The sequence below is a fragment of the Blennius ocellaris genome, assembly GCF_963422515.1.
Source record: "Blennius ocellaris genome assembly, chromosome: 23".
Lineage (NCBI taxonomy): Eukaryota > Metazoa > Chordata > Actinopteri > Blenniiformes > Blenniidae > Blennius > Blennius ocellaris.
Window position 1 is genome coordinate 10,896,316 of NC_137672.1, and position 10,672 is coordinate 10,906,987.

At 42.8% G+C, this 10,672-nt stretch overlaps 1 protein-coding gene across 1 annotated transcript; it reads right to left on the reverse strand.

Moving 5' to 3' along the window:
- Positions 1–458: 458 nt before the first annotated feature.
- On the reverse strand, positions 459–10,271 carry cyld3 (cylindromatosis (turban tumor syndrome) 3). Its single transcript, XM_080519233.1, has 16 exons — positions 10,055–10,271; positions 8,947–9,064; positions 8,447–8,601; positions 7,791–8,363; positions 7,160–7,265; positions 6,104–6,585; positions 5,630–5,795; positions 4,286–4,427; positions 3,765–3,887; positions 3,350–3,441; positions 3,147–3,210; positions 2,670–2,874; positions 2,474–2,582; positions 2,254–2,372; positions 1,783–1,990; positions 459–1,415 (listed from the first exon to the last, which is right to left on the reverse strand). The coding sequence occupies exons 1-16, from the start codon at positions 10,223–10,225 to the stop codon at positions 1,231–1,233; spliced, it is 3,018 nt and encodes a 1,005-aa protein (XP_080375359.1). The 5' UTR covers positions 10,226–10,271; the 3' UTR covers positions 459–1,230.
- Positions 10,272–10,672: the final 401 nt, after the last annotated feature.

Below are 10,672 nucleotides of genomic sequence, written 5' to 3' on the forward strand. Positions count from 1 at the left end.
TCAAAAAAACAAAACATAGAAATAGCATTAAAAAAACACCTATGGATTTGTAGGAGAATGAAATTGTTTAACATGAATAGGTTTGTTTAAAAAGCTAAGTTTCAGAGGTGGCGGGGCAGAGCGGCTTAAGGCTCTGGTTCCCCAGACGTCATTCAGGCTGGAAGGACAGTGAGGTTGAGGGAGGAGTAAATATGAGAGTGAATCCACCCATTGAGAGCTGTTTGGGGTTCAGTGTTTTGCTCATGGACACTTGAACATGTGGACAGGGGAAGATGGGGAATCGCACCTCCAATATTCTGAATGAGGACAAGCACTCGTCCAATTGAGCCACAGCACGTTATATAGTTAAAACAAGGCATCCAAATAAAAAGCCAAATTCATAGAGTATCAAAGCTTTTATTATCAGAGATCTAAGCAATACTTACGTTTTTTATAGTTTTATAATATTCAATCTTGGTTCAAGGAATCAATATTATATACATATGTAACTGACATACAAACGAACAAGTGCAAATTACACAGAAAATGTACATGAGTTAAATGTTACAGGCACAGTGGTTCTTGCACAGTGTGAGAGCATCAGGAAGCCACAGGAAAACCCACAAATGAAGTCATTTACCATCAGATTCATGAGCGCTCTCTTGTCTATCACCAATCTACAGATGTGCACATTTGTTCCTAAGGCACATGAGATGTGTACAAGAGTTCCTGTGCAAATGTTGGTGTTAATATTAAAACTACCACAATTCGGAACTTGGTGCACATTTACGACCATGCTGGAAAATCAAAACACAAAGATATTGCTTCCTAGCAGCCTAAGGCATATGAGCACTTAAATCTTTTAATTTATTTTGATCACAAATAGAAATTCACATACTAATGTTCATATGGCAAATGCATGTCAGATGATATCAACATGGAATCTGAAAATGTACTTAAAAGAAAAAAAAAAAGAAAATGTGTTCGGATGTATTTTATTGCATATGCTGAACGAAGCTTAATGACATTGCAGAGTTTTCTCAAAGGATTTTATGACAAAAATGTAAACAAGTCATCAGAAGCTGAATACTTTCCGAGTCATAAGACTTTAAGATTAATTCATGTTCAAACATTCTTGTCAGGGCAATAAAAAAAAGGCAGGTGATATTTCATGAGTGCAGGAGACGGTGAACCTGAGGAAGTGTCGTTGATGTCATATTTAAGTTTCGACGAGCTGCGCTTGCCTTCAGGTCACTTGTACAGGTTGAGCTCGGGGCTGTGGTACAGACACATGTAAGAGTCACACAGCAGGCGGCGAGTGGACTCCCGTAAGGAGGCGGAGTCCACTCTGCTCAGCTCGTCCTCTGACAGGCTGAGGTAGCGGCCCACTTCTGGACAGGCCTTTACGTGTGGGATGTTGAAGCCGTTTTCTCCACCTGTGTGAAACATGGCAGACATAAAAACAGAAGCCGTTGGACTAAAATCACAGTGAGCAGGTTACTGAATAAAAAGTGCTTCATATTTGTCACAAGTTTCTTTATTACAAAGTAGTGGAATTACAAGTTTTAGACAAAATGTAAGAGTAAGCAGTGACTTGGAAAATCAAATTGTGTGCAACATTAATAAAAACTATTGTAATGAGGTTTCCAAATGTGCACATAGCTGCATCATTATAGCATTGCTGACACATCAGTTGAATTGTTTGTACAGGTTCAAAGTTTGGCTGAAATTACACAGTCCTGCCAGTCAAACGGTGGCGCACACACATTTTATTGGTAAAGACCTGCTGGTTTTCTTATTTACCTTCACGGTCGGCCATGCTGTCAAAAAACAGCCAGTCAGAGGCAAGGGGCCCGTACTTGACAAAGCTCACATAGTGGCTGGTCTCGATGCACGTCACAGCAAACAGAGACATTTGCTGGCGGGCAGAATGCAGAGAACCCGTCCACGTTGCGTCAGGAACACTGATCTTCACCGGGCTGTGGGATGCACGCTTCTTATGAGTGTGGACCTGATGATCGACAGAAAGGAGAGGTATAAAGCCCCACTAGCTGATAAGAGGGTGGGGCCACCACCGCCGCCAGATGATGTTTCTGATCAAGATGGATGTAAAATTGAAAAAAGATACAAGCTTGACTCCAGCTCACCGCAAACCCACGTTGGATAAATGATTGGCTACATGATTGGCTGGACAAATTCAAACTGTGGATCCCTTTCAACCAGGAGGTCAGGTGACCTAATAATGTAATATATAAGTAAGTAATATATGCCTACCTGTGTTTTACAGGTCTGGCAATACTGCTTAAGATGCCCAGGAGTGATGTCTCGGTCTTCATAACACTGCGGACACTCCCACTCTGCGATAGCCTGACAGATACTGCACTGTCTCAAAGCTACAGGCAGAACCAGGCAAATGAAATCGTATTGAAATGTTACGAAAAGCAGTTGAAACCAAGTGAAATGCAGCTCAAAGGTTGCTTGTCGTAGTTCTTACTGTCATCCAGCAGGTCGGTGATGTCCAGGCTGAGGGAGGGCAAAATGGCATCAAACATTTTGAACTCCTTCCCAAATCTTGGCATGAGCAGCAAGAGGCAGGAGGGAGCCTGAAGGACATAATCAATACAAGTTGTCTAAAGATCATACACGTAATTGAACAAGAGTTTCACAGACGCATCACTCATTTCTGCTACCTCGACAAACTTGAGGCCGGAGTGGAGGAACGAGGCTTCCAGCAGGCTCTGGACGGTGGCCACCCGCATCCGACCGGACGCCGGCAAAGAGAGAGGGATGGGGGAGTTGACCGGAGAGAGGGGTGCGGGGGAGGTGGGGGAGGAGGGGAGGGCAGGTGGGAAGAGTTGGTAGAGGTGACACTGCTGAGGCTGCTGGGTCATGGATCTGAAAGAGAGACGAGGACAACAAAGTGAGACTTTTAGAATTGGGATACGCTGGTGTGTCATGCCAGCGCTGCAAAAACATCATTTGTGAATCCACGTTTCCACTGGGAAACCATATAAGAATACCTGCAATGGAGCTGTCCTGTATTATGATGAAGCTGTGAGTGTGTGTGTGTGTGTGTGTGTCTGGCTTCTTGTAACCAACACAACAATAACGTGCAAACCGTCATCCCCACGAGAGATGAGGACATCAAGTCCCAGTGGAGGTCTCACCTGATCTTGAGGAGCGGCTCGACTCGGAGGAGCTGGAAAAGCTTGTTGAGGAACTCTTCAGGATCTGCCAGACACAAGACAGCGGTGTGACAGCATTCCTCACTCTCATCAACGTCGTTTGTGTCAGGACTGCAGAAGGCTGATTGTGTGAGAGTGAGAGAAACAGGACCTCCAGAGACACATGAACGCTTTCACACACATACCTTTCTCCTGGTTGGTGAAACCGGCGTTGCTGTTGGCGGCTTCCAGCAGTCGTCTCAAGGCCATGGTCTTACTGGCACACACATAACCATACCTGAGAAACACACCCGTATGCCAATAAGCAAGCAAGAATGTGACTCTCTTAACACAGAGAAAACTGTGGGAAAAGCTTGTTTTGGTACTGTAATGTTTATTTTTTTGTGTGAGCATGTTATTTTCTTGTAACTCAGTCGGCTCATCCCAGGTTTTTTTTTGTAAGTTTATCTTCTTATAAAAGCAATAGATATAATTAAAAACAGCAATGTGTAAGAAAAAAAAATGATGAACAAGTTGAAATTATACTCGCGCAGTTGACTGAAATTTAATGAACCGAAACCGTTTGTTGACGGCAACCTGTGCGTACAAACGCACACACACCTTCGGAGGGGGTTTACAATTTCACAGCGCAGCAAGTCTTGAGCCTGACTGGAGCTCTGTTCCGTTTCAGCATCCGAAGGCCAAAATAACACCCAGTCAGCTGAGCTGCAGCAGGAGAACAGGCTGGAAATAAAGGAGACGTAGACAGACCAGTAAATACGTAATGAGTCTTACTGTGCAAACTGAAACAGGACATTAAAAGTGTGTGATAGCATCAATCAATCATCAATTTATGCTGGGATTCCATTGAAACAAATCGTTTTCTCCAATTAATGCATAAAATATAAAAGTTTGGTGTATTCAAACTTGAGCAATTCTTAAACTGCAACAGAAAACCAATATTTAGGGGACAATTAAAAAAAAAAATCAAGTTATAGGTGTTAAGAAAACAAAGAGAAGAAGAAGTATAAATAAACATGACTTCTGGGTAAATTCTATTCTTCTGTTATATTGGATGAGGTGCAGGTGAGGTGCTGCTCGTCTCTAAAGTGGAGACTTTCATGCCAAGACTCCGGTTTCACCTGAACAGAGTAGCGTCCAGGTAGCAGGAGTTCAGGTGACCCTGGATGCCTCTTTTCCAGCCCTCAAAAAGCTCTTTGGCCTCGTCTCCTTCCACTGGAGGAGTGTGCTCCTCCACACGCTCGCTGCCCCAATCGGCGAAGCCTGGCAGCCACAGACAGAGTCCAGTATTATGCAATGAAAAGTAAAAATACCTTCTGAAATTCTGTTGGATGAGAAAGAAGTAGGAGTGGAGAAACCTTTTAAAAGGTGTGGCTGAGCAACATTCAATGCGTGTTCCTGCAGGAAATGATTCAGTTTTTATCATAACGACACTAATTACATCTCAGAAACTCTCAAATGACAGCACATGATTTAGACCGTCATGAATGGCTGGTTTGACCTTACGATGGCCAGCTACTCCGGGCACAAGAGCAGCAGAGACTGGGTAACCCGTGAACCTGGTGTCAAATTACAAGCCCTCGATGCAAAATTGCAGCAAACCCTCAGCAACAACTGCAGATGACAATTTATTGCACATTCTGCACAATGTCTTTGTAGGGCAGTGTTTTTCTCACGACCTGTGGAAGTTTAAGACGACCAAACATGGCGACAACAGGTACTTGATGTTATTGTAAATAAAGATAAAGATAAATAAAGACACTTAAGCTCAGATTGTTGCAATTGCCTCATTTGAAAACTGTGATATTGTCACTGATTCCTTAATATAGTAAACTGCAATAATACTGGTGATCCTTGTGTCAAATTACAAAGACTTATTGTAACATTTGAGCTCAACTTGGAAGAAATAACCACAAAACCATTGAGCAGAGCGGCTAATATAATAAATATTGTAATTATTGTTGTGGATAGAGACAATACTGCAGGAGAGGAACCTTCAGTGTTGTCATGTAGCCTTGTAGTTATCAATTTCTGTTTCTCCAGAGACACTTTTTTGTAAAGTATTCCAAGAATGAAGGATGATTAAAATATGCAGTGGAGTGTGTGAGTCCAGGTAGCATCAACTTCATGTGTCTCGAATGAAACTCGTTGTTACTTTAAGCCTTATGGATCTTTTTTTAAGCTTTTTCTAAGCCGTGGTGCTGATTCCTTTCCCTTTAAGGCTAAACTTAAACCATTAAGGCTAAACTTAAACCATTAAGGCTAAACTTAAACCATTAAGGCTAAACTTAAACCATTAAGGCTAAACTTAAACCATTAAGGCTAAACTTAAAATTAAGAGTTTCCGGAATGCTGTAGCGGTCAAACTTATGTTAAATCCAGAGAAAGGTTCTCCTATGGCACCCATACTTTCTGAAGCGATAAAATGAGAAGAGTATTTGTGTGCCGACATTCAGTTTTCTCACATATAGAGTTGCATCGCTCCACTTGATTGACAGGCGTCTCGGGGGCGGGAAAGCGGGAGTCGCGTCTGCAGTTGCGGAGTTTAACAAACAGCCCCTTGTTGGGTGGGCAACGGAAGTGACGTTCACCGATGTAACTGCCGTCTGTACCTGCAGACAACTCCTGGTCCTGATGAAGACACACACAACATGTTTTCATACCTTAAGAAGACCTTGCATCAAAGTACATTAATTTCGTGCAGAATTGCTGAAATCTGCTTCTTACTTAACGCAAACTACAGCCTAACCCCAACCTGAAGACACATTTCCTCCTAAATTTCCAACGTCTTTTTTTGGGGGGTTGTCCTAATGATTTTGGAAAGTCACGGTAATATGAGAGCATGAACAGTTGAGACTTGCACTAATGAATTTGTCGTGGAGCAGAAAGACTCTCTGTGCAGTGAGTTAGTAAAAAGTACAGATTTAAGCTTTCATTACCAGTTCGATTCCCGCCACCGTCTCCGAGATGCCGTTTATTTGCCCGATCCAGCGGATCACCCCAAAAAGTGGAGGGTCGTTCACTTCCACCATGGAGCCCACCTCCAGCTCCTCCGCCGCTCGCACGTCTCCATCCTCTGCTGCATCGTCCCCGTTAAGTGGAGACCACAGAGCCGTGGGCGGGTCGTGGAGGCCGTTGGCGTGTTGCGGCTGGTCGGTGGCAGGAGGTGAAGACGGGCTTTGAGGCTTGGGCGGAGGGACAGGGGGAGGGGGAAGAGGAGGAGGAGGCAGCGGCTTCTGGGTGGGTTTTGGGGGAGGCAGGGGAAGAGGCTTGAGTCCATGCTTGGCTGGGGGCATCAGGGCCATCTTTGAAGGGACGGTTGTTGGTGAAGTTGAGACTGGTTTGGGGAGAAGCGGCATTGCTGGCTTCAGGATGGATTTGGGAATTTGGACAGGAGGGTTGAGACGGAGGGACTTTTGTTCTGAGGACGCACAAATACCACAACTTATACATTGATACAAAACTGTTAAATATTGTAGTGTAAAACTCTCAGGTGTGAACAAAATAGCATTTTCACATCTCCAAAGCCCTTGTCAGAATTTTTTTTTTAAAAACATCTTTACAAATTTCTCCTTGTCTATGTTTTCTATCACATATGTTGGACATACACATTAATGGTGCGGATGTTAAAGGATGATTTATTTCACACTTTGTAACATTCTGAAAAATGTGTCTCCAAGAAATGGTACAGAAATAAAAGATTTCATTTTGAAAGGACGATTGTCAAACAAAATAACTCTTTTAAATAACTCTTTCATTAACTTCAAACCACAAAAATGTAATGAGAACAGAATACAAAAGTGAGAGTAACCGGTCCCCATTGAATCTATGAATACAACTAAAACTAAACTTCGCCAAAAAATGTTCTTACATATGATGCAGCTTCTTCAAATAACAATGATCACTATGTAGAATGTCGATAACAAAATAATGTTGAGAAGTAAAGATTGTAAAACTAAATGTGTTTTTTTTAATCATTTAAAAAGCTTCCATACCTGAGGACACCTTAGCAACGGGCAGCAATAGGCCATAGAGTTGTGCAGGAATGTGGCAGAGCTTCTCTCCTTTGTAATGCCCATCCCATCCACCGACAGGAGCGTCCTGAGACACAAAGTTGCAGTCCAGAAAAATTATTTTTGAAGAAATGGGAGCACCATGCTTCAAGCTGAAACACATTATTTAACTACCAAGTACAGACAGTGACAGAGATGCATATATAGAATTCAATAAACAGCCACAAACGCATGTAAATGTCATTTATGCATTACTTTGTTGCACCAATGTTAAATAATATTCTAACTTATTCTGCTTTTAACCCTTATTTTTAAGGTTCTGGTGCCAACTAAATCAGGATTCTATAACCAGACAATAGTTTGTTAATAAAAACATGAATAATCTGCATGCTTAGCCTTCTCTCCATGTGAAATGTTGAGAAAGGACAAATATTTTTTTAAAAAGTCTCATTTGTATTTATTACCAACAATGCAGGCTGTATGTATGATCACAAAACTAAATTCCAAAAATTACTAAGCAAGCTAAAGTGGACAAAACTGTCTGAAATACTAAAAATTTGCAGAGCACAACCATCTTAAAACTGAAACTGTGCTTCTGTTGGTAGGAACTGACCGTAATCACGCCGACATACATCCCCGATGAGGGTCGACCGGGCAGGAGGCCGCAGAAGCGAACCTCCCCAGCAATCACCGTGTCCTCCTGGGAAACACACACCCGCTGGCCGATCTGGAACGGCTGAGGCGACAGCGCATGGCCACGGCTGTGAGTGGGAGTGGGTGGCGACTCGGCGGTCCCCGGAAGCATACCGTGCGCCTGAGTTGTGCTGCCGGGAGGATGATGGCGGAAACTGATGTGGCGGCTACTCTGCTGCTGAAGCTGGTGAGAGTGATGGTTTGGACGGTCGATGTTGCCATGATGGCCGTTGCTTTGGTGATTGGCGCTTCCCCGGTGGTGATCCCGGCTGCGCGCTCGCTCCTGTCCGTCGGAGCCCCGGCCGCGCGCTCGCTCCTGTCCGTCGGAGCCCCGGCCACGCATTCGCTCCTGTCCGTCGAAGGCGTCGCCACGGGACCATTGGCGGGGCTTGATGTGACTGGCAGGGACAAAGAGGGCGCAGGCCTCGGGGCAGGTGAACAGACGAAGACCCTTGTAAGAACCGTTGCCCTCTCCTTTACCGACTGCCGAGCCCTGGAGGATGAGTGTCGATATGACCACGGACATAAACGATAATAAGGGTTTTTAACCTACAACCTGCCTGACAGTTAATTTACCTTGAGTTGTACCCCAAAATACACGGTGTTGCTCCCTCTGGTGAGTGGCCCGATGTACTTCAGCTCTGCCTCCGCGAGCTCGCCCTGTTCGCCAATTTGAACCCACAGCAGAGCGTCGAGAGGTAAAGAGGCTAACTGCTGCAGTGTCCCATTGTCTGGAAAATTAAAACAAACACCAAAAAACAAAATCTTACAGAGGCAAGAGGTCACTGTTGACAATACATAAAGCAACATTTCTTTTGGCATTTATTAAGTCACCATGGGACTTTTAATAAAAGAAACCTTTAGCTTTGTTCACTTAAGTATGTATATATACTGTTATGTATCCACTTCTCGCCAAAGTCCAATTTATTTTAGCAATTTATAGTCAAGCAAAAGAGGGTTTCTTCACTAAAAACAAGCTCTAAGCACATTTCAATTGAGCAAATGTCCAGCTTTCCACATATAAACATAGAACAACTAACACTAACGCTTCTGAGTACTTAGTATGTATGCATTACTTAGAAGTTTCAGTCGAGCTTCGAGATCCATCACAGGCTCCAGTAGTCCAGCGAAGTCAGTTGGGACATCGAGCAGAAACCTCTTCTCGACTCTTACCATGGCACCATTGTCTAACACCTGTTGTTAAACATGACGTTCAGGATAAAGTTCAGATTAACTATATCAATGTATATGATTAATAAAGAATGTGCTGAAAAGTCATATTTTAAAAAGCCTTTTTAAATTTCTGGCAACTTTCTTTCACCTTTTATATCATAACAATGTCTAATTATCAGTATTACGAGTCATCTGTTTGTGTATAGCCCCCATTTAAGAATAGACACAACAAAAGAGATAAACTGTTAAATGTAAGCAAAAATAAAAAGTACAAATGTGAAAATATTATCAAAGTTGTATATTTGATAGAGGGAGAGAATTGGTTCATCAAAGTTCATGTAATGGGACTGAGCATCAGCATTATCACCTCAGCAAGAAGCTCTGGATTTAATCATGGGATGAAGTTATCACTGTGGAGTTTGCATGTTCTCTGCACGCCTGTGTGTTTCATCTCCTAGTACTGTTTTCCACCACAAATAGATATTTTCCCATGTTACTTGTTGACTTTCAATTGCATATAAGTGTGTTTCTGTGCATCGATGGATGCCACCTGGTTATAATTTGTGTAACCTGCTACTGGCATTTTATTAACTTGGACAGAGCTTAAACAACACAAAAAAGTATCAAATGCAGATTTATATCACACTCTGCGTAGAAATTGATTTTGAAATATCCCTGAGATTCTGGTGAGTTGGTTGGCACAACGTAAAATTTAAAAAAAAATTCCTCTGCAGGACCATGATGTGACAGTAATATTAAATTCAGTGTTTCTTCATCTTTTAAAAACCCTATTCAATTACATTCTATTCTTTTCACAATATAAAGTAACAAGGTTTAAAAGAGCTTAGTTTCAACAATCAAAAAGTCATTTTTGAAATACTTTAATTTAACTTGCATGGTTTGCGCATTACATTGAGTTGCATAAAAAGTTACTCTTCGTACAGATATCATTGTGTATTTGCGCCCTGCAGGTGTCATTTCAATTTAATTCTGTTAATAATAAGATTATACCTTGACCCAAGGGTGGTCGGTTCTGCTTCTGACAGAGTCCTGCTCCTGGCAGAGGAACCCCCGGAGCAGCACAATGGTACCTTCCAGCTGGTCCTGGACCTTAAGGTCGGTCGAGATCAAATACATTTTGGGGGGGCGGCGCTTCCTGTTGTGCTCACTGGCCCCTGACATCTCGAAAATTATTTTTAACTTTAACTTGTTCACAGTGTAGTTCCGTCCTTCATTTATCTGTGAAAAACAAACAAACCACACAGCGTTTCATAAAAGCCGAAGAGTGTCGCGTTGGCGTGTTTTCACCAACTTCACGTAACGTCAGGTGGATAACATTTACACCTTCTCAATTCAACTTAAATTCGCTCTGAAAACATGTGAACAAACACCACCATACCGCGATACGTATATTTTTTTAACGAAGAAACCATGCGGAAAAGTCCGCTCCAGTGGAAAAACTCACCGACTTTAACCGATCGTCAACATTTCCAATCACATTTTTAAAGTCGCTCCGCTTCAATAACAAACCAGCTCACCGAGAAAGCAGGAAGCAACATGATTGACACCACCTTGGCCAATCACGCGCCAGAACAGACGCGCAAGACCTCGTTTGAGCCAATCAGGGAG

Excerpts from the sequence above, each read along its gene's own strand:
- cyld3 (XM_080519233.1), bottom strand. The coding sequence starts at position 10,225 with ATGTCAGGGGCCAGTGAGCACAACAGGAAGCGCCGCCCCCCCAAAATG. Across the intron at positions 1,991-2,253 it reads GCCAGACCTGTAAAACACAG|GTCCACACTCATAAGAAGCG; the intron begins GTAGGCATATAT and ends GTCGATCATCAG. Across the intron at positions 1,416-1,782 it reads CAGCATGGCCGACCGTGAAG|GTGGAGAAAACGGCTTCAAC; the intron begins GTAAATAAGAAA and ends TGTTTCACACAG.